This window comes from Suillus clintonianus (assembly GCF_016758775.1).
Source record: "Suillus clintonianus strain FC179 chromosome Unknown DEU56scaffold_23, whole genome shotgun sequence".
Taxonomy (NCBI): domain Eukaryota; kingdom Fungi; phylum Basidiomycota; class Agaricomycetes; order Boletales; family Suillaceae; genus Suillus; species Suillus clintonianus.
In genome coordinates, this window is record NW_024539247.1 from 233,045 (window position 1) to 255,152 (window position 22,108).

The 22,108-nt window shown below is 50.4% G+C and overlaps 6 protein-coding genes across 6 annotated transcripts; 5 read left to right on the top strand and 1 right to left on the bottom strand.

Annotated features, from left to right (window-relative positions):
- The first annotated feature begins 1,678 nt into the window (after nt 1-1,678).
- Nucleotides 1,679-5,268, top strand: DEU56DRAFT_261556 (CHAT domain-containing protein). Its single transcript, XM_041345345.1, has 3 exons — nt 1,679-1,902; nt 1,949-2,046; nt 2,101-5,268. Exons 1-3 carry the CDS (start codon nt 1,824-1,826, stop codon nt 5,068-5,070), a joined length of 3,147 nt encoding a protein of 1,048 aa, XP_041210163.1. The 5' UTR covers nt 1,679-1,823; the 3' UTR covers nt 5,071-5,268.
- A 2,538-nt stretch (nt 5,269-7,806) lies between these two features.
- On the top strand, nt 7,807-8,589 carry DEU56DRAFT_733681 (uncharacterized protein; the record flags this gene model as incomplete). Its single annotated transcript, XM_041348347.1, has 1 exon — nt 7,807-8,589. A coding segment is annotated over one exon (783 nt), but the record flags the coding sequence as incomplete, so codon positions are not given.
- A 497-nt stretch (nt 8,590-9,086) lies between these two features.
- DEU56DRAFT_733874 (uncharacterized protein) lies at nt 9,087-9,458 on the top strand (the record flags this gene model as incomplete). Its single annotated transcript, XM_041348355.1, has 1 exon — nt 9,087-9,458. The coding sequence occupies one exon, from the start codon at nt 9,087-9,089 to the stop codon at nt 9,456-9,458; it is 372 nt and encodes a 123-aa protein (XP_041210165.1).
- A 4,915-nt stretch (nt 9,459-14,373) lies between these two features.
- On the top strand, nt 14,374-14,864 carry DEU56DRAFT_261593 (uncharacterized protein). Its single transcript, XM_041345346.1, has 2 exons — nt 14,374-14,609; nt 14,682-14,864. The coding sequence occupies exons 1-2, from the start codon at nt 14,410-14,412 to the stop codon at nt 14,722-14,724; spliced, it is 243 nt and encodes an 80-aa protein (XP_041210166.1). The 5' UTR covers nt 14,374-14,409; the 3' UTR covers nt 14,725-14,864.
- On the top strand, nt 14,856-18,776 carry DEU56DRAFT_261598 (CHAT domain-containing protein). Its single transcript, XM_041345347.1, has 5 exons — nt 14,856-15,064; nt 15,122-15,272; nt 15,326-15,465; nt 15,513-15,610; nt 15,666-18,776. Exons 1-5 carry the CDS (start codon nt 14,986-14,988, stop codon nt 18,630-18,632), a joined length of 3,435 nt encoding a protein of 1,144 aa, XP_041210167.1. The 5' UTR covers nt 14,856-14,985; the 3' UTR covers nt 18,633-18,776.
- A 342-nt stretch (nt 18,777-19,118) lies between these two features.
- Nucleotides 19,119-22,101, bottom strand: DEU56DRAFT_794092 (amino acid transporter). The gene is made up of 18 exons (XM_041352787.1): nt 21,817-22,101; nt 21,441-21,769; nt 21,372-21,385; nt 21,262-21,323; nt 21,150-21,211; nt 20,957-21,097; nt 20,718-20,897; nt 20,566-20,666; nt 20,502-20,511; nt 20,436-20,450; nt 20,357-20,384; nt 20,195-20,304; nt 20,049-20,147; nt 19,943-19,994; nt 19,843-19,887; nt 19,720-19,786; nt 19,523-19,661; nt 19,119-19,394 (listed from the first exon to the last, which is right to left on the bottom strand). The coding sequence occupies exons 1-18, from the start codon at nt 21,971-21,973 to the stop codon at nt 19,371-19,373; spliced, it is 1,635 nt and encodes a 544-aa protein (XP_041210168.1). The 5' UTR covers nt 21,974-22,101; the 3' UTR covers nt 19,119-19,370.
- Between the last annotated feature and the right edge of the window lie 7 nt (nt 22,102-22,108).

Consider the following 22,108-nt stretch of genomic DNA (forward strand, 5'->3'; position numbering starts at 1 on the left):
TGCTTCTCGAGAAGCATTTTATTATAGCCTTGGGACTGCATTAGTGATACCTAGAGACGGTCCAGAGCTTGATCTGAGTCGCATAGGCATATGGACAGCACTAACAAAATTGCCGAGATGAGTGAGTCTATAGCCTTTCCTATCACTCGCATTTACTAAAACCAGCACTTAAAGACCTTGATCACGATGATCTTATTCCAACACCTGATCCATTACGGAAGTTCGAGATACAATGTGATATTAAATGTACTTCGTATTCTATTCTATACCCAGCATCCAGTCTAAATCCAGGATTGTCCGGGCGAACGACTTGCTAAGGAGCTGACTGCGTGACACACTTCTTGTTCCCGCTGGTTTGTGAGAGCACGCAACGACGGACAATGAATGTTAATTCCATCAGAGATGCGGTTGTGTATGGGGAGTGGGGTGGATTCTGTTGATATTCTGGTGCTTCTTCAGAGCAGATTGAGAAGCCGAATGAACGGAATAACATCGCTGTTGTGGCCAATCTGTGGTCGTTCAGGTTCCTGTTGCACCTGGCACAAGCAGGCTAAAAATGAGGACTTGGTGGAACGAAATATGTAATTCACTGTATAAAATGTACAGTACAACATCTAATTGCGACGTGCATACTTACACAAGGGTGGCGAGGGCGAGAGAACGGCGGGGATGGCGCGCGCAAGGATATGCGAAACGTGAGGCATGAAAGAGTATGTAGGACAAGGACAATCGGGATGAGGAAATGAACGAACACCGAGTAAGTGCAGGCGAGTGGGAGGCAAGATCGAAGAGTATATTAATAGGAGTTGTGATGAGAGAGGTTCTGGCAGAGCCTGCTATCGCTTTGCCGCTCTCCGCGTGTTCTATGTCGGGGCAATAATCATCGAATTCGGCGAAGGCGTGGTTACTGGAGTAGTACTAGTTGATAATGGGTGGCTGTGCTTCTTTTTACCTGGTTGCTGTCACGCGTTCACCGAGTACTCGTTGTTATCGTCCATCTCATACCTGTCATGGCATCTGTCAGTTCAGTGGGACGCTACGATATATAATTGTTTAGCTTTGAATTCCGTACGCGTTGTTTTCAGTGGTTTGCAATATCACCTCGCGAATTCTACTTGAATGTGCTAAATCAGTTGTACGCCTCGGTCAAGCCATCACAGGACCGAGTCTCACATAACCTTGCCGTGCCACTTTCGCTGACTTTGACATTACTATTGCCCACCCTAGTAGATCATCTTTTCATCTTAGCGCTTATTAGTTTAATCATACCAGCGTCTATTGTGCCGAGCGGCCCTCAACAGCATGGAAATACACGTGTAGTCTGAGTCCTCAACCTCTTCTCCTCTCCCTTCCAACTGAACTCCATCCACAGTCTCCATATCCCTACCCCCGTCTTGTCCTACCACTCATTCTGCCCACCACTCAGCCCATCCTCAATCCTCATCGTCTTACTGCATCATGTCCGGCAGCTTAGAAAGCCAGTCTATCAGACTTGAAGGTGGGTCACTCTGTATCGCCTTGATATCCGTTTTGTGATCCTCACGCTTTATCTACAGTTATCAGTGTAAAAAATCTTGAAATCCCTTCCGAGCGCATTCCCTCTGGCGTTTACGTATCCATCGATGTCAACTCGAGGAGACGCTGGAAATCAGCCATCAAAGTCTTATCATCCGAAAAATCTGTAGCGTGGGGTTATGCTGTGACCCTGTAAAATACAAGAAAACTTTCGGACCTGATTCGAGAACTGACGTCCGGTTTATAGATCATCGCAGGCGTCACCTGCATTATCAATCGAGATCAGGGCGTCCTATGAGCTCGATCGAATGCTAGGCAATGGCGAACTCATCGGAAAACTCGCAACATCGTGGGACGAGTTGCTTGATCATGGAGATCAGCCTTTTGGTGAGTGATTGGCTCCTTTTCATGCACATCTACTAACACATCGTAGAACTGTCCTTCCCACCTGTTCGCGGTGTCCACCCTTCCCTCACGTTAAAGACTGCTGTTCTACATGCCTGCGAGAATCAGGACGGCGCACTGTTTGTTGTGAGTGACACTGGTCTCTGCTGTTAGCTTTTGCTGATAGAACTTCATCTGTAGTCCCTCGTAGACTGCGAGATCTCTCGAGAGACAGATGCGGGCCACGCACGACTTGCCAAATACATGTCCAGCGGGACGGTCTCTCACCTGAACGATGCTGTAGAGCATTTTCAGCTGGTTCTGGACCAGCGTCCGGTCGGCCATCCCGACCACGCAGCGGCTCTCACCAACCTTGCGTGGGCCCGCCTTCGAGGTTATATTAGAAAGGACCCCCAAGACATCGACAACATCACTTCCCTCTTCCGTGACGCCCTTGCATTGCGTCCGCAGGGCCACCCCGATCACACATTATCTCTATATTGTCTCATTCTAGCATTGAACTGGTGCTACAGCAGGGAGCGCACCGCCGTCTACATTCACGAATCCGCGCAGTTGTGCTGCAAGCTACTGCCCCTCTGTCCAGAGGGCACCTACCTTCGTAGCATTGGCGTAGACAGCGAGGTCGATTATGTCATCCCGGGATGCAACAATCTTCCAATTGATGCATCTAATGAAGGCATCCACCTTCGACGAAACGTGCTCGAACTCTGTCCTCCGGGCCATCAACACCGTCCCCGCTCCCTCCTCGAGCTTGCACAGGCAGTTGAGGCACGCTTTGACCAGCATGGCAGTATTGATGATCTAGAAGAGAGCATACAACTTCGTCGTGAAGCTCTTTCTTTGTGCCCCGAGGAACATTCCAGCCGTGATACCTACCTGAATAACTTGGCATTCTCACTCAACTCCCGCTTTGATCACCAAGGCAAATTTCGTGACCTTGATGAGGCCATCACTTTGTATGAAGAAGCACTGCGTCTTCGCCCTGTTGGGCACGAATATCGTGATTTCTCATTGAACAACTTAGGGCTTGCCCTCCTCACCCGTTTCAACAAACGAGATGACATTGATGACATCACCCGAGCTATCAGCCTCCTTCGCGAGGCATTGACGTTGTGCCCATCTGGGAATCCACATCGTGACACCACGCTCAACAACCTTGCCCTCGCGCTTAACACCAGATTTGAAAAATCACATGCCAGCGAGAAATCTGCCGAGGATCTTAACGAGGCCATTGATCTGTATCGTGAATCCCTTCGGCTAACGGGGCATGATCATCCCGAGCGCCATGCAACTCTTCACAATTTGAGCTCGGCGCTCTGCTCTCGTTTCATGCGAACTCGGAAGAATGAAGATGTCAAGGAGGCGATTGATCTCTGTGAAGAATCATTGTTGGCATTGCCTTCATTGCACCCGGCTAGATACTTCAGCTATATGCGGCTGAAGGAGGCCTATTTGTCTCGTTACCGAGTGCACAATAACCCTGTCGATTTGTCACTTGCAGTGGAGAACTTCAGACTGGCGTCAGGACACCCTACTCATGGCTTCCCAAATCGCATTCAAACTGCCTTGAACTGGGTTGATGCAGCTGAGAGTCATCAACACGACTCTGCTCTCGAAGCATACCAAATATGCTTGGAGTTGTTCGACAACCACGTGATGACGCGATCGTCGATTATCTCAAGGCGGGAAGCTGCGACCGCTTTTGACGATGCGCAGTCACTGCCAGTAGATGCAGCATCATGTGCCGTTCGTTCTAATGATCTGCGACGAGCGGTTGAACTCGTAGAGCAGGGCCGAGGCCAGCAATGGTCGCTTGCCTCTCGCCTGAGGAGCCCACTCGAAGACCTCGAGTCCACAAATCCCCACTTAGCTCACAAGTTCTCGGAGCTGAGCAAGAATCTTTCCGACGCTCAGGGTTTCGCAGTCAGCACAGACCGAGCTGTAGCTGATCGTGCAGCAATAAAGTACAGGAAACTGAAGAATCAGTGGGACGCTGTGGTCACTCAAATCCGTAAAATTCAAGCTTTCTCGCGATTCCTGCTCCCGCCATCATATGCAGAGTTGCAAGTGGCAGCACGTCATGGACCAGTCATCATCCTCATTGCAAGTCAATACTCATGCAGCGCCATCATTGTCCCAACGTCAGGGGAGCCCCATCACGTTCCCTTGCCGTCTATCACTCTTGCAGATGTAGAGGATCTCAAGGATCGCTTTGCCAGGGCGATACCCCAAACATCTCGGATGGGCATGACAGAATCGAGGACGGACCTAATAGTGCTCTTGCGGGCAGTATGGGACGATATCATGCTACCTATTGTCAACGCACTTGAGGACGTTCTCGAATTAAAGCGCCGGTCTCGTATCTGGCTATGTCCAACTGCAGCTTTCACATCTATTCCTCTCCACGCAGCTCACCCCTTTAAAATGAAGGCAGATCGCTCTGGGAGGGAGCCATGCCTGGAAGATCTCTACATTTGTTCGTACACGCCGACACTTTCGGCTCTGATCAGATCTAGACAGATGATGAGGACACATGCGACTCCGTCCTTCGTGGCGATCGGACAGGGTCAACCTGGTTCAGGGAAAGGCAAGGAACTTCTGGCTGTTGACAGCGAGCTCGAGCTCGTCCGGAAGCTCGTCCCTGCGACGGTCAACCGTACCACTATTTCCGGTGAAGCAGCCACACGAGCAGGTGCACTCAAAGCTTTGGAACAGAACTCGTGGGTGCACCTTGCATGTCATGGCAAGCAAGACCAGGACCAGCCTTACAATTCTCATTTCGTCATGAGAGACAAACCTCTCACGTTGCTTGACATCATGGAGAAAGACATTCCGCACGCCGAGTTCGCGTTCTTGTCAGCGTGTCATACTGCTGCCGGCGATAAGGAGACGCCTGACGAAGTCATCCATCTCGCAGCTGGTATCCAATTTTCAGGGTTCAAGAGCGTCGTTGGCACGCTATGGGAGGTCGACGATGCTGTCGCAAAACACGTTGTTGAAGCTTTCTACAACACTTTGTTTGAGGGTTTGAAGGATGGGGGTGTTATGGACTGTACGAAGGCGGCGCGGGCACTCAATTATGCTAAGCGCGCCGTGATGAAGACAGTGCCGCTCGAGCAGAGAATTGTTTTCATTCATATCGGTGTGTAGGTTCTGCTGTATTGGCTTCATATTGTACGGTTTCACGGTTTTTTTGTATTGCATTCTCGTTCATCTTGTCATTTATAGTCACGATCATGATAGTTCTGCGATCCTGTTGTCTCGTTCTCGTATCATCTTGTGTCATTGTCCTATAGTATCTCCATCAAACCTCTCATGTACTCTATCCATCTCGCCCGCGTAGCCTCAGACTGATTGGGATAACTCATCCTCGTTCTTGCCATATGGCAACTCACATCGTGACTGGTTTGGAACTGTCCTTGTCATTGCAGAAGTGGACCAAGAAATATCGTTTGAATTGTTTCATCCGCCCCCCAGGATAGAAGTCGCACCACGCATCCCTCAGACGACAGCACCAGGATCTCAAGTAACGCGTAGAAATTTTATTTGATTCGCTTCTCATCCAGCTTTAATGATGCTCTTTATAACCCATCCTCATGATCCCAGCTCGACGTCAGTTTTACCAAGATGCAGTGATATATGTTTCTCTTCCTGTTCCGAGCCACTGACGAGATTACTTACCCCCTTCCGCAGCACGATCTCATTCTGAATTTCAGAAATTTGATTGTGGAAATGTAAGATACATACACGAAGCATGACGTTGAGTGCAAGTCCGATTCATGATGTACATAGTCTATGCATAGTCTCAAGTCCGAATTCGGGGCTGTCTGAGGGTCTATCTGCTGAAAAGCTGACGGAGTGAGAGTGGGGGTCTGCTGTCCATTTGCGAGAACTCTCACCGATGAATTGTTATGCGCTGATCACAGTGAACAGCACACATTGTTTAGTTGATGCTCCACCAGATCCCAAGAAAAAGATGTCAGTGATATTTACCGCAAGTTGACGATCTCTATACGAGCTGTTGTACCAAATAGAAGGGGAGGTCGGTACCCTGGAATTTCAGATCCTACGGGAAGTTACTAATTGATCCGGTTGTGCCTAAGTCGGCGTACATACCAAATTAGAAGAACGTCCCAGAGTGTTTGGAAGTCTATTACATTGTTGATAGTACCAGCGAGAGGGCATATCTTATGGGCAACTTCGGATGGAGCTTCGATTGTGTGATACGCGCCACATGCAGGTCTCTTGATTCTGGAAATAAATCAGTGACGTCCAGGTGTAGTGCAGATGTTGGACCTGACTTTGTAGCGCAAACCATATGGATGTAGGGATAGTAAGCAGGAATGTGCGTAGCAGATCGATCTAGCTTCGACAAGGTATACTTCCAACCCGATTCATGCATCAGCTACTGAATGGGCTCATAACAGAGCCTGATAGAATAGGAAGAAATACTGACCTGCGAGACACCAGTACTTAACACATCTTGAAGTACGGCCTTCTCCCACCTCGGCATATGCAGGTTGATTCGTGCATCGACTGCCAGCGGATGTTTTTGAGACCGCCTGTAACGCTGCAGACTCGTTCAACGATCGATGTCAATCCGATGATGGAAATGACCAGCTTGCAAGCCACTTCAAGTTGAACTGGACAACATGATGAGAAAGCGACCTAGCAGGATCTATGTAGGATGGTGTGTCGAAATGAAGCAATTGAATGCGAGGACGACAACTGACGAACATTGGGTGAACCCTGCAGGATCTAAATTAGTTGGTTTGCAGCGGCTCCGTGGGCCTTGGTGTTGATCTAATCGATGTGACCACCACACACTGGAACGTGTGCACATCTACATTGTGTGTGGTAGCTGAAGCGAGGGCTCCAGTTGCCGTGGAGAAGTCCTGACCAACGGCGTCGAACGTGCAAATGGAGGTTCTTCTGGGAAAAGGGCAAATCGAGTGGTAGCGGCGTCCGGGATAGAGATGCAACGCGAAATCGGGTGTAGGATGTTTCTCGAACCGGTATTCAGTTTCGAAAGTAAAATAATGCGACACGTTACTGGAGCTCAACGTTCAGGTATCGATTCAAAGGCTAAACCTATTTGCTTACGGAAAGCGCTCAGAGTGTGGAACAGATGCCATCGTTCAAGTAGAAAACAAGCAAAGCTAACTTGAGATCAGACCGCGTAAGGTGTAAAAAAAAACTTAGCCTATAGTGCCGCTGCAATCAGTATCCTGGGTCTATGTCAACTTGATCAAGTAGAGTTCCCGACTCGGAGCTTATCAGTAGCATTCGTCGTTGTGGCCCTATGGGTGATGAATATCGATGAATCACGATGGAGAAGGTATGGGATTCAAAAAGGAAGGTGTGCAAGAATAACCATGACTCTCGTACAGCCAAATCTTCTTGTGCTAGCGATGAACTTGAACAGTGGCTTTAGACGTTCGATCTCGTTGAGGATGTGCTTCACATGGCGCAATTTCATTCCAAGTTCCATTCTGAGGATGTTGCGTTGTCTGGTATAAGCCGGGCACATGAAGAGGACTCGGAAGTGGTGGACTGATTAGTTTCCTTCATTGGATTGTTGGCACGTTGCTGTGGGCGACTTCAGCGGCTACGCAATGGAGATGTCTGGGCGTGCGACTCTCGTACTAATCACTGCTTCACCCGGCTGGTACTATCATATATATGTTATTTTCTACGTAAAGTACGAGGCACGAGCACGTGCGTAGAATGAGGTCCATGCAAGAACCGAGTAAGACTTGACACCTTCATTCTTTTCGCTACCACCAACTTGGCGCAAGCGCCTGTAACTCGACAATTGTTCAAGTGATCATAACTTGCACACTTTATTCTCCAAAACAACTAAATCTTTTCTCCGTTGTCTACGTCATGAATAGACTACATGCCGATCCTCACTTGGACCAATGTCCAGACTTTGCCTCTGTGGAATTTCTCGCGGTTCGAGCCCCCCTCTTGAGTCCCGCTATTGACAACACACAGGCTGCAGCTCTTCTACAAACGTTCTGGGTAGCCACCAATGCTGCCCTTAAGCTTCAATGGCATCAACAACTTGCAGCTGACGAACTCATTGCAGCGGAGCGTCGGCGTTTACTCCTCGAGGAAGACGCACAACGTTTACTTGCACAGCAAATCGAAGACGCAGCGGTTGCTGCCGAAGAGAAGAAAAAGAACCGCATCCATCACATTCCCATTCCAGACCGGCCTCGCCCTCAACGCAATGCCGCTGAGTCTGTTCTCGTTTCCGATTTTGCCCTTCGCAAGCTCGACAAGGCCCAGTTCGTCGAACTGTACTACTGGACGAATCGCGGGTTAGCGGCCGCACGCCTAGACTATCGCACCCTGGACGATGACAGTCTGGTACCCACCGCAGGTGCGGATGGTTCGACCACTTGGACTTCCGCAAGCGCTTCTAGGCCGGCTGCGGGCGTCATCGCTGATCATCTCCTTTCCCCACTCGATTTTTCCAGAGCCGTGCCACGTTTCATAGCTTCACTCCAAGAAAGGGGTTGGATCAACTCACGTGTAGTGATGTTGGCCAACTTCTTTGGTGCCTTGATGGTACACCCCTATTGGTCATCAGACGACGTCTTCGAGCAGAGAGCCATCTTAACTTACCAAGAAGAACAACGTAGGGCCTGGCATCAAGCCATCCCCCTCCCAGACGGTGCCTGGAACATCTCCATTCTTGACGAAAAGCAACTCGCACGGAATTTCGATCGTAGTTACCATGAGGATCGTGATCGTCGCGATTCCGCTCATGACAACAAGGTTCGTCATTGGCAATCTTCCTGTAATACCAACGCTTACGAATTTCTTTGCTCACCTTTTCCTCATTACGTTCTGCGTTTTGCGTTTTGCGTTTTGCGTCTTGCGTCTTGCGTACTGCGTACTGCGTCATGTGTCCCGTGTTTTGCGTTCCCATCTTGCGTCCTCCCTTCCACGTTTTGTGGGGCCTCTTCGCCTTTGCGTTCGCGCATCTCGTTTGCGTCATGCGTATTGTGGGTCTTTAGCACACCCTCAACACATCCACCCGTGGTGCTTTCGACGATACTTCCCTCACCCGCTCCAGGCACAACAACCGTTCTTCCGCTTCATTCCCTTCTGACAGAAAACCCTCTGGCTTCACCAGGAAGCGTTCAGCCTCCCCCATGTCACGTGGCAAAGGGTCCTCTCTGGGAGCTAAGTCCTCCGCAACCTCGTCGGGTTTTTCCGACGGCGCACACAGTCAACGCTCATCCGCTGTGTGCGCCGTTTGCCTCGGGCGTCACAATCACCCATTCGTCGACTGTTCTGTCGATCGCATCTGGGACAATTCCCACAAGACCGTCGCGAAACGCACCAATCGTCAACTGCTCCTCCGCAGCAACGACAAGCCACTCTGCCTCGATTGGCAACGAGGACGTGGGTGTTCTACACGTTCCCACGACGAACGACACCTGTGCGCTGGATGCCTCTCTGTCACCCACGGCGCTCAGTATTGCCCTCGCACACAGGCGGTCTCACCCAGTCTGCCCTTATAATAGCGACGTGTGGGAATTCCAGCTTCGCAAGTATGGGCTGCTCAACCAATATTCCAACATTCCGGCAGGATTTCGTTTCGGTTTCGATCTACATTTACCAGTACTGTCTGCTTCCCAATCACCCCCCAATCACCATTCTCTTCGTACTTACCATCACGCATTCGACTCCATCCTACGTCACGAACTGGACCTCGGCCGCTATATTGGACCTTTCCACCAAACAGATCTACTCTCTCTCCTTGGTCATTTTCAATCCTCTCCTCTGTCCGTCATCCCGAAATCCGGACGACCAGGGAAGTTTCGCGTTATCCAAAACTTTTCGTTCCCTCACCTACCCTCTCCCCGTCACCCTCAACCCTCCGTCAACTCGTTGGTGGACTCCGATGACTTCCCATGCACCTGGGGCACCTTTGATACTGTCTGTGCCATCCTTCGCCACCTGCCCCCAGGCTCGCAAGCAGCCACGCGCGACGTCGCCGAGGCTTATCGTACCATCCCCCTTCATCCATCTCAGTGGCCTGCCACTGTCGTTCGGTTGGACAATGACCTCCTTTACACGGACACGTGTACTTCGTTTGGGATGGGTCCTTCCGCAGGTGCTTACGGTCACGTCGCTGACGCAGGAGCAGATCTTCTTCGTGCTGCGGGGCTGGGTCCCATCGTCAAATGGGTTGACGACCACCTCTTCTTCCGCGTCGAGCGTAAGTACATCGACGAGTACAATGCTTATCGTCTCTCACTCTTCCAACAACTATCTGCCACGGGCAAGCGTCAGACAGGCGGGCGTTTATGGTGGGAGGGTGACATCTTCCCTGATGGATCCTGCGAAGTCTTCGCTGAGGATTGTCGCTTTCCCCTCCACGACTTTCACCTCGCGTCCTCACGCACACGTGAGGACGACTGCTTTGCCTACGACTTTCGCGACATTGACGACGCGTCCGTTGTCCTCGGGATTCCCTGGGAACTCTCCAAAGACTCTTCATTTGCACCCACCGTACTTTACATTGGGTTGCTCTGGCACATTGACACTCTCACCGTCGAACTGGGGGAAGGAAAGCGCGAGAAGTACCTGGCTGCCATCGTCGCGTGGTCGTCGACCGAAACGCATGTTCTCGCGGAGGTCCAGAAGCTTTATGGCAAGTTACTCCACACTTGCCTCATCCTTCCAATGGGACGCGCTCACCTCACCTCCCTTGAAGCCATGCTTGGCGTCTGTAGTAGTCGTCCTTTCGTGCCCCACCATTCGGTCAGACATCTTCACGACGACTTGGCTTGGTGGTCTGCGCGTCTCTCCCAGCCCTTGCTTCGTCTCATCCCCAAACGTTTCTCCATCATCGACGCCCACGCATTCTCCGATGCGAGCTCCGGTGTCGGAATCGCAGTTGTCATCGATGGGCATTGGCGGGCATGGACTCTCCTGCCTGGATGGAAGACCCTCGACGGGGCCAAGGACATTGGTTGGGCCGAGGCCGTCGGCTTCGAGTTCCTCGTTATCTACCTCCTACGTCTCAAGCACGACTCGCCCTATTATCACTTTAGAGTCCATTGCGACAACCTCGGGATCGTCGAGGGTTGGAAGAACGGCAGGAGCCGTAACTGGGCAACCAACATGGTCTTTCGCCGGGTCCACGCTCTGCTCGACGCCCAGCCCCTTCCAACCACCTTCCACATCTCCTATGTCTCAAGCCAGGGCAATCCTGCAGACGGTCCATCCCGCGGGTTCTTCCCTCCCAATCGTCTCCTCCTTCCCCCCATCGATCTCCCCGGTGACCTCCATCGTTTCCTCGTTGACAACGTCGCCAACCCCAATCATGGCCAACTCTTCCACCTCGAACCCACAGACAGAAGGGCTGACAGTCCTGACCCTGTGGATGACGGGTCAGAGACTTGGAACTTCGAGGATCGACTGCTCCACTTCCGGGACAGTTGGTGTAACTAACCCGTCTAGATTTGCAGTACCACACGCAGATTTCCCTCCTATTTCCCAAGCTTCACACCCGCGCCCATACCGCCAGGGTCTCGCCCCTCTTCCCTCCTCCTTGCGTCCGCACTGTCTGGCCAGAGATCGTTTACGACTCTGGACCCCGTCCACTCCGCGTTCCCGTCTGGACGACAACGGTTTCGAGGTTTCTGTCTCCGACGCAGACCTTGACCGCATTTTAGTCGTCATATCGCATGCGCATGCAACGGCTACTCGTGAGACATATGGTTCCGGGCTGTTAGTTTTCCATGTCTTCTGCGACGATCGTGGGATCGCCGACGCACAACGTGCCCCCATTTCCTCTGTCCTTCTCCTCGCGTTCATTGCAACCTGCGCTGGTCTTTACTCTGGAAAAACGCTCGAGAATTATGTCTACGGGGTGCGCGCATGGCATCTTCTCCATGGTATGCCTTGGGTGATTGATCAAGCCCAGGTGTCGTCTGCGTTAGATGGCGCTGTGCGTCTCGCACCTCCAACATCTAAGCGACCAAAACGTTGCCCATTCACCATCGATATCCTGCTGAGAATTCGCTCTGCCCTCGACCTCACCTTGCCACTTGATGTCGCCTTCTTCGCCTGTCTCACGACGGCTTTCTTCACCCTCGCACGCTTGGGCGAATTCACCGTTCGGTCCCTGAAGGCCTTCGATGCCTCAGTCCACGTCAAAGTCGCTGATATCAAATTTGATCAAGATCGTCATGGGTTTCAGGTCACCGTGTTTCGCCTGCCGTGGACAAAGACGTCCCCAGCAGGTGAAGACCTTTATTGCGCTGCTCAATCTGGGCTCGTCGACCCGCTGGATGCCCTCATGACTCACCTCAGGGTGAACCACCCACCCTCCTCATCAGCGCTTTTCAGTTGGCAACATCCGTCAGGTCTTCGACCGCTAACGCGGTCCGTATTCCTACATCGTCTCGAGTTAGCAACGGCAGGGTTAGACAACGGGCCATTTAAGGGTCACGGTATCCGTATCGGAGGAACGATGGAATACCTACTACGGGGCGTACCTTTCGACACCGTAAAGGCAATAGGTCGTTGGAACAGCGACGCCTTCACGCTATACTTACGAAAGCATGCTGTGATAATGGCCCCATACCTTCAAGACTCACCCGTGTTGGATCCGTTTATGCGCTATGCGATTCCTCGGACTTGAGTTGTGAGTTTCGTACCTTTCTCCTTACCGTTGGGGTCAAGCGTGCGCTAGCTGCGTCGTTAAGCTCCTAACTCTAGGGAATCACTGCTCACACTTTCCCTTAGATCAAAAAAGGCCCGTTTCAGTCTATAAAAGCCTCGTTAAGCTTTTCTGCCCAATCGTGTACTTTACTAGTTTTGCGTTAGCGTGTTGATGTTTTTTGGTCGTGGTCAATCATAAAATATTTATATTGGACTGCCCTGTCTGACTAAGTCTCGAAGGTCAAAAAGCATAGATTATTTTCTACGTAAAGTACGAGGCACGAGCACGTGCGTAGAATGAGGTCCATGCAAGAACCGAGTAAGACTTGACACCTTCATTCTTTTCGCTACCACCAACTTGGCGCAAGCGCCTGTAACTCGACAATTGTTCAAGTGATCATAACTTGCACACTTTATTCTCCAAAACAACTAACCCACCCTCCTCTCCCTCTTTCTCTGCTCACGTGGCCGTCTTAATGCCTATCCCACATCTTGGACACCAGCGGGCAAACTACGTCGTCGTCAATTTGAGGTACAGTACGAACTCGCTTGGCCTCCACCCTTGCCGGTTTACTCTTCGTCTTATCCTACTAATGGGTTTTTCTTTGCGCCCAGAATCCCCTTCGGGTGCCACATGTTGCCTGTCACTGGTCTAGGCGTTGACTAGTCGATCAGCGTAGACCAAATTTGATTTGCATGTACGTTGTTGGGATGGGTATTAGGGCCTGGAGTCGGGAAACTTAGGCATCTACCCTGGTTTCTTGGTGGTGGTTTCGGGTATCTTAGGGAGGCGATTATCTCTTTTAACGATGAAACTGTGTAGCCGTCTTACAATCCCCCTACTTTCAATTATGCACGTACTATCTGTTGACCCACCGTCTGTCTCTCATTTTTCTGTTGATCTTGAGTCCCCTCCTTCCTTTCCAGCACCTTCTTCCCCTGTAACACATTTGGCTGGTTCCCTTATCGTCACCTCCTCGACTACTCCCTCGTCACCTGATACCTGGATTTTTGATTCCTTTTTGGGAGTTGAGAACCCCACTTTTCTTGGAGTGGGGGACTCCATCGTTGTACACAGGGACAGTCACCCTAACTCTTTAGCCAGTGAATCAACTGCTGCCACTCCTGCCTTTTCTGGGAAGCTTTCGCATATTGCCGGTTGGGGGTCCTCCACCATTGAGTTTGGAGTCGACCTCGACTGCATCTTCCCCACCCACCCTCTAACCATCCAGCTGCCCTGGTCTATTTCTCGTCTGTCCCTCCTTCAATGGTTATGGGGACATCTCCTACCTTACCCTAAGAGTTTTACTCTCAGCGGGTACCCCAAATCCGCCACCAGTTCAAGGCGGTTGTCAAGGATACACCGTGGAGACACCTTATCCTGGACCGAGAGTGACACCGTTTAGCGTATGTGTTTTTGAAAAACCTCGCGTTGCGAGGAACTCTAATGCCCGTCTCAACTTTGGCAGTTTTGACTAGCGTTTTGCGATTTCTTTGATTTCGTTGATGATTGACGCATGCCCTTGGTGATCATCGTGAGCAGCTCAGGCCCACCCGCCCATCACTGCTCACACTTTCCCTTAGATCAAAAAAGGCCCGTTTCAGTCTATAAAAGCCTCGTTAAGCTTTTCTGCCCAATCGTGTACTTTACTAGTTTTGCGTTAGCGTGTTGATGTTTTTTGGTCGTGGTCAATCATAAAATATTTATATTGGACTGCCCTGTCTGACTAAGTCTCGAAGGTCAAAAAGCATAGATAACAGCTTTGACTTGGGAATTCATGTTTGCGTCCTCGTTCAATGGCAGCCATGTATCGTAAAGACTTCCTAGCTCTCAAGTTGCTCATATATTCTGACTTTTGTTCGAGCTGGTCGCTGTCACTCTTTCATTTGTTGTATCGTCCACTGCAAAGTTTAGCTATCTCATACCTGTCATGCTCTCGCGAACCGTCTCCTCGGCACTGTCAGTTCAATCGGAAGTACTTTATGATATTCAATTGGTGCGCGTTCTTTTCAGCGAACTCTTTGTCATTATAATTACCAAATACACTCCATTCTACTTGTTTTCCTAGCGTGCTAAATGAGTGGTACGACTCAGTGCAGCAGCATGAGTAGCTGCCAGAAGCTTCACAGGATACTCCGAGTCTCACATAACCTTGCCGTGCCACTTTTGCTGATGTAGGTTCTCCCGCTAACTCTAGCCTGATCATCCCAGCGTCTATTGTGCCGAAGAGCCCTCGACACCGTGGAAATACACCTGCAATCTGAGCGCTCAACCTATTCTCCTCTCCCTTTCAGCTGAACTCCATTCACAGTCCTCATATCCCTACCCTCTGTCTTGTCCTACCACTCATTATATACCCCACTCAATCTCCAATGCGCCGTATTGTTCGTCATTTGTTTCATCGCACCATCACGCCTACTGGCCATTCAAGCCAATGTATCAAACTTGAAAGTAGGTCATTCAACATCATGCTGCTAGTCGTTGCATGACCCTCGCCCTTGTTGACAGTCATCAGCGGAAAAAATCTTAAAGTCCCTTCCGAGCGCATTCCCGCTGGTATTTACGTGTTCATCAATGTCGACTCGACTCGGCGCTGGAAATCAGCCATTGAAGTTTCGTCATCAGACGAATCTGTAACGTGGGGCGATACTATGATTGTGTAAAGTCCACGAAGACTTTCTGGCACGATTCGAGACTGATACACGGTTATAGTTCATCACAGGCATCACCTGCATTATCAATGGAGATCAGAGCGTCCTATGAGCTTGATCGAATGCTAGGCAATGGTGAACTTATTGGAAAACTTAAAACATCATGGCATGAGCTGCTCGGTCATGGAGAAGAGCCTTTTGGTGAGTGATTCGCTTCTTATTCATGCACATCTACTAATACATCGCAGAACTGTCCTTCCCACCTGTTCGTGGTGTCCGCCCTTCCCTCACGCTAAAGGCCGTTGTTGTACATGCTTTCGACAATCAGCACGGTACACCGTTTGATGTGAGTGATGCTGACTCTATCCTGTTAGCTTTTGCTTACAGAACACCGACTGTAGTCCCTCGTAGACTGTAAGATTGCGCGAGACACAGATGCAGGCCATGTACGATTCGCCCAATACATGACACGCAAGAGGGTCTCTCACCTGAACAATGCTGTGAAGCAGTTTCAGTCGGCTCTGGACCAGTGTCCGGTCGGCCATCCTGACCACGCAGCGGCTCTCACCAACCTTGCATGGGCCCGCCTTCAAGGTTATATTCGACAGGACCCCCAAGACATCGCCAACATCACTTCCCTCTTCCGCGAAGCCCTTGCATTGCGTCCGCAGGGCCACCCCGATTGCGCATTATCTCTTCATAGTCTCATTCGAGCATTAAACTCATGCTACAGCAGGGAGCGCATCGCCGTCTACATTCACGAATCCGCACAGCTGTGCTGCAAGCTACTGCCCATGTGTCCAGAGGGCAGCTACCTTCGTAGCATCGGCCTTGACAGCGCAGCCGATTATATGATCCCGCAATGCAACAAACTTCCAACTGATGCATCCAATGAAGGCATCCGCCTTCGACGAAACGTGCTCGAACTCTGTCCTCCGGGCCATCGATACCGTCTCCGCGCCCTTGACGAGCTTGCACGGGCACTTGAGGCACGCTTTGACCAGCATGGCAGTATTAATGATCTAGAAGAGAGCATACAACTTGGTCGTGAAGCTTTTTCTCTGTGCCCCGAGGAACATTCCAGCCGTGATGCCTACCTGAATAACTTGGCATTCTCACTCAAGTCCCGCTTTGATCACCAGGGCAAATTTCATGACCTAGATGAGGCCATCACTTTGTACGAAGAAGCGCTGCGCCTGTGCCCTGTTGGACACCAATCTCGTGATTTGTCATTGGACAACCTCGGGGGCGCCCTCCTCACCCGTTTCAACGAACGACATGACATTGATGACATCACCCGAGCTATCAGCCTCTATCGCGAGGCATTGACGTTGCGCCCATCTGGGAATTCAAGTCGTTACACTACGCTCAGCAACCTTGCCCTCGCGCTTCAAACCAGATTTGAAAATTCACCTGTCAGCGAGGAATCTGTCGAGGATCTCAACGAGGCCATTGATCTGTATCGTGAATCCCTTCGGCTAAAGGGGCATGATCATCCCGAGCGCCATGCAACTCTTCAAAATTTGAGCTCGGCGCTCTGCTTTCGTTTCACGCGAACTCGGAAGAATGAAGATGTCAAGGAGGCGATTGATCTCTGTGAAGAATCATTGTTGGCATTGCCTTCATTGCACCCAAGAAGATACTTCAGCTATATGTGGCTGCAGGAGGCCTATTTGTCTCGTTACCGAGTGCACAACAACCCTGCCGATTTGTCACTCGCAGTGGAGAACTTCAGACTGGCATCAGGACATCCTACTCAAGGATTTCCAGAACGCATTATAACTGCCTTGAACTGGGTTGATAAAGCTGAGAGTCATCAACACGACTCTGCCCTCGAAGCGTACCAAATATGCTTGGAGCTTTTCGACAACCATGTGATGACGCGATCGTCGATTATCTCACGGCGGGAGGCTGGGACCGCTTTTTACGGTGTACAGTCACTGCCAGTAGATGCGGCATCATGTGCTGCTCGTTCCAATGATCTGCAACGAGCAGTTGAACTCGTAGAGCAGGGCCGCGGCCAGCAATGGTCGCTGGCCTCTCGTCTGAGGAGTCCACTCGAAGACATCGAGTCCACGAATCCCAACCTAGCTCACGAGTTCTCAGAGCTCAGCCAGCGTCTTTCCGACGCTCAAGGTTCCGCAGGCAGCACAGACCGAGCTGCAGCGGATCGCGCAGCAATCCAGTACAGGAAACTGACGAATCAGTGGGACGCTGTGGTAACTCAAATCCGTGGTATTCAAGCTTTCTCGCGATTCCTGCTCCCGCCATCGTATGCAGAGTTGCAAGTGGCAGCGTGCCATGGCCCAGTCATCATCCTCATCGCGAGCAAATACTTATGCAGTGCCATCATTGTCCCGACGTCAGGGGAACCCCGCCACGTTTCCTTCCCACGCATCACTCTCGCAGATCTGGAGCAGCTCAAGGACGATTTTTCTACAGCAATCCGGCACACGGCTCGTATGCACCCAAGGAAGCCGAGGGAGAAGTTACAAAGACGCTTGCGAGTAGTATGGGACGAGATCATGCTACCCATCGTAAATGTCCTCCAGGATGACCTGAAATTGCAGCGTCGGTCTCGAATATGGCTTTGTCCGACGGCAGCCTTCACGTCCATTCCTCTTCATGCAGCTAACCCCTTTCGGTCCAAGGCAGACCGCTCAGGGCCAGAAGCATGCCTGGAGGATTTATTCATCTGTTCTTACACGCCAACGCTTTCGGCTTTGATCAGGTCTCGACAGAAGATGGAAACTTGCGTCACTCAGACCTTCGCAGCGATCGGACAAGGTGAACCTGGCGCAGGGCAAGGCGAGGTGCTCCCCGCTGTCAACATCGAGCTTGAGCTCGTTCATGAACTCATTCCTCCCAACGTCAGATTCACCAATATTTCAAAAGATGAAGCTACTCAAGCAGGTGCACTCGATGCTTTGCGACATAACACCTGGGTGCACCTCGCTTGTCACGGGAAGCAAGACCTTGAGCAGCCTTATAATTCAAGTTTCGCCATGAGAGACACACCCCTTACGCTACTCGACATCATGGAGAACAATTCTCCGCAAGCCGAATTTGCGTTCTTGTCGGCGTGTCATACCGCCGTCGGCGATGAGGAGACGCCTGATGAAGCCATTCATCTCGCAGCTGGACTCCAGTTTTCCGGTTTCAAGAGCGTTGTAGGCACGCTGTGGGGGGTCAATGACGCTCTCGCAAAACACTTTGTGGAAGCTTTCTACAAGAACATGTTCGAGGATATGGAGGATGGTGTCATGGACTGCACGAAGGCGGCGCATGCAGTCAACTGTGCTAGAGACTTTTTGAAGACGAGGGTGCCGCTCGAGCAGAGAATCGTTTTCGTTCACATCGGTGTGTAGTTCCTGCTGTATTGCTTTCGACTGGTACGGTTTCACTGGGCTTTATATTGCATTCTCTTTTTCATCCTGTCATTTATAGTCACAACCGCCATACTTTTACGCTCCTGTTATCTCGTTCTCGTATCCTCTCGTGCTATTGTTGTTATGTCTGTACGTTCATGCTCTTGTGCTCTACTGTTGTCTTGGTTTCGCTTTCGCAGTGTTTTGTTTAATCTAGAGTCTTCAGAAAAATAATTCATTGCTCAACGTGTACATTCGAATATTTTCGCGACATCATCTCCTGGTACTTCATCCATTCATCCTCACACATTCGGCTCCCCTCTCTTGAACGGACGTCTCCTCTGATCTAATAGTAGTACTAATGCACATGACTTGTGACTGCCATTGTCGAGGCCCTTATCGCATCCCGTGGTTGTTGCGCGTGCAGAATTCAAAACCGCATCGAGGGAATGACTCCCTTTATTCCAGACGACGGATACATAGATTCGAGATAGTTAGGGACGTAACTTGTGTAGATGGGGTGCAGATTGCGTTCATCGACTCAAGTTGCCATGAGAGGCAAAATTCATCAAAGGGACTGGTCAGAACGAACGTCACAAGAACAGTACACGGCGGAATGACCGAGGACCCGTTCTAAAGTCAATACTAATGGATACGCATTACAAGACCACTACAACAACATGCCATTAAGTTTATATTTCAAAGACCAGCTTATTAGCACTTCAATCAACACTCGAATCACTGGATCTTCTTGTTTGAAAACTGGGAAATAAGATCCGTCAGCAACCCGGAGACCAGCAGACACAGAAGACCAGTCAACACAGAAAACCCGCAAACACAGAACAACGGCAGACACAGAAAACCAGCCGACACGAAAAACAGACACTCACCACAGTGACGACAGTCCCATCATCCAACCTCTCCTTCCTCGGCACAAGCTCATACCCAAATACCTTGGGGAGCATGATCCGCCATGCAGCCCAGTAGAACACGCCTGCGAACATGACGCCGATCCCGACGAGACAGTATCTACAAAACAAACGACGAATGAGCAACACGCGTTATTCGTATGGTGGAAGAAGCGTACAGGTAATATGGTAGTGGTGGAGTGTCGCCGACGCCGTTGGCTGGTTTCAGGAAGGGAGCGATGAGGACTATGTGGAGGTTTGGTTAGGAGGGGAGTGTTTGAGCTGTAGAATTGGGAACTTACGGAAGGAGGCAGCAGCCAAGAAGAATACGGCGAGAGGCCACCATACTGCATCATAATACATATTAGTGTACCATGGAGAAAAGGCAACATGCACGCTTACCTTTGAACGGCCGAACAATATCTGGCTTTTTCCATCTGAGATAGAACAAACCCTGGACGCATCAAGAGATAATAGGATATCCAAGAAAAAGAGTTGAAAGACCCACGATGACAATAAAGAAATTAATAATCTGCTGTGGGTATCCTTCGACGTCCAAAATGAAAGGGTAAACAATGTTTGGGGGAGGCGCGATGATGACAATGACCTTTAACCAATCTCAGACTGATATCATGGTTCTATATCGGCACTTACAGAGGGTATCAAGTGGATGATCAACCCAGGGAGCGGTGACTTCCCTGTGGGCCAGTTTGAAGCCCAGAATTTGTTTCCGAATGGTAGGGGTATTCCTTCCTTTGCGAGCTCTGCAGTGGGAGCATGAGTTCAGAGGAGATTATCATGCTTGGAATAACGAACCCTGGTTTACTCGCGACGCAGCAAAAGTCTAGATGAAAAGTTCTTGAGCGACACGTTTCGATAGCATCCCTCAACTTACCACAGTAATAACATTCTACGGGACATTATCAAACAAAGATCATGATATAAAACACACAGGACTTACTCCAAGAGCACTGTCATGAAGAAAATTAGTCAGGAAACCCTCAAACCCAGTGCGTCGAACTCACCTGAGAGCAATGAAAACCGAAAGCGCACGCTCCGCGACAGAACCAAAGACATTCCCGAAAAACAATGCAGCGACAGTGACACCAGATTTTTCGATCTCCGTCTTTCAACACCATTTAATTTCCTTAGTTGCGCATATAAAAGAAGATTTCACCTTGGTCGCAGCTGAGAAATAGGCGACGTTTGCAAGCAAGTACAGAACCGCGCAAATACCAAGACCGAGCGGGCCTGCAATCTTGAGCGTCCGCACGGGGTTACGGACGTTGTTCATGACGTAGTTCACGTTGGACCATCCCGCATATGCATTCAGGACTTTGAAGGTGGCAGTAGCGTACTGTCAAGACCCATTATCATGATCAGCTGTAGCACACCCGTAAATCCCACAGAACGCACGTCATTGCTACTCTGAGAACTCCCTGCAAACGCATTTCTGAAGTTATAGTGCGGATCCGCGACGCGTGTTTTGCCCGAGAGAACCACCCAGCCTGAGACCACGACGAACAACAGAATAACGATCTTGAAGATCGAGAGCGACTGAAAGGAAGATGTTGAATAAGATAACAGAGGAAAATTTATATTTGCATACGTTCATGACTAGCACGCCGGTCTTGGGAGCCAGTCCATGTAGAAGAGTTACGAAGGAGATGACTAAATTTCATGAAACGACCGCAACATTCCAGCCAGATGTGAGATCGTACCTCCAAGTGCAATTCCACGCTCCGTCCAGCGACCTACGGGTTGACCAGCAGCAATCAAGATACTACATCATATCAGCTGAGTCGTTATATCAAGATCCGAGATACCGTACTTGCTAGCAAAAACCTAGACGAAAACACCAGTTGACACTGAATGATCACCAAAAGGAGACATGACTCACGATACAACCGCTAGCAGTGAAACCAAGGAATATAGCGTTGGCAGCAAATACTACGGTGGCGAGATACTTGGGCTTTCTGTAGACGGCCTCAAGGTATACCTTCTCTCCACCACTGCGAGGGAACATGGTGCCGAACTCGAGCCATATGAAGAGGCCGCAGAAGCTAAGCAAGAAACCGAGGACCCAGAGCATGAGGGAGGCGCCGACTGAGCCCACGCCGGACAGGATGGAGGACGGTGTGGAGAATATACCAGTGCCGATGATCCGTCCAACGATAAGGAGAGTGCAAGAAGTTACACCAAGGTAACGGCCCATGCCTCCAGCGGTATCTGGAAAAAGTCAGACGAGTAAGTTGAAAAATGGCGAGCAGTCGCACCTTCTTCAAAGGTCAGTTCTCCGGGATTCAGGTCAGCATCATCGTTGGGTTGTTTCTGGATCTTGTGATCCTTTTCGCTGAGCTGTGAGTCGGAAGCACGGTCATCCTGGTCCTCTTCCTGCTGCTTGCTCAACCGCGACCACCAGGTAGAAGACATTCCTGTGGATGGAGTGGGAGATATGAACACATGCCAGCAGCGCTTCGACTCCGAAGATAAAGGGCGCTTGATAATGGCGTTAGAAGTTGCCCAAATGTTGTCAACACCACGCTACGTGGCGAGCTGAGCTACAAA

Coding starts and splice junctions, on each gene's coding strand:
- DEU56DRAFT_261598 (XM_041345347.1), top strand. CDS start 14,986: ATGCGCCGTATTGTTCGTCATTTGTTTCATCGCACCATCACGCCTACT. Junction 15,065..15,121: donor CCAATGTATCAAACTTGAAA/GTAGGTCATTCA, acceptor CCTTGTTGACAG/TCATCAGCGGAAAAAATCTT. Junction 15,466..15,512: donor TCATGGAGAAGAGCCTTTTG/GTGAGTGATTCG, acceptor AATACATCGCAG/AACTGTCCTTCCCACCTGTT.
- DEU56DRAFT_261556 (XM_041345345.1), top strand. CDS start 1,824: ATGCTAGGCAATGGCGAACTCATCGGAAAACTCGCAACATCGTGGGAC. Junction 1,903..1,948: donor TCATGGAGATCAGCCTTTTG/GTGAGTGATTGG, acceptor AACACATCGTAG/AACTGTCCTTCCCACCTGTT. Junction 2,047..2,100: donor AGGACGGCGCACTGTTTGTT/GTGAGTGACACT, acceptor CTTCATCTGTAG/TCCCTCGTAGACTGCGAGAT.
- DEU56DRAFT_261593 (XM_041345346.1), top strand. CDS start 14,410: ATGGCAGCCATGTATCGTAAAGACTTCCTAGCTCTCAAGTTGCTCATA. Junction 14,610..14,681: donor TACTTTATGATATTCAATTG/GTGCGCGTTCTT, acceptor TTGTTTTCCTAG/CGTGCTAAATGAGTGGTACG.
- DEU56DRAFT_794092 (XM_041352787.1), bottom strand. CDS start 21,973: ATGTCTTCTACCTGGTGGTCGCGGTTGAGCAAGCAGCAGGAAGAGGAC. Junction 19,662..19,719: donor CCACCACTACCATATTACCT/GTACGCTTCTTC, acceptor TTTGTTTTGTAG/ATACTGTCTCGTCGGGATCG. Junction 19,395..19,522: donor ATGGGACTGTCGTCACTGTG/GTGAGTGTCTGT, acceptor CTTATTTCCCAG/TTTTCAAACAAGAAGATCCA.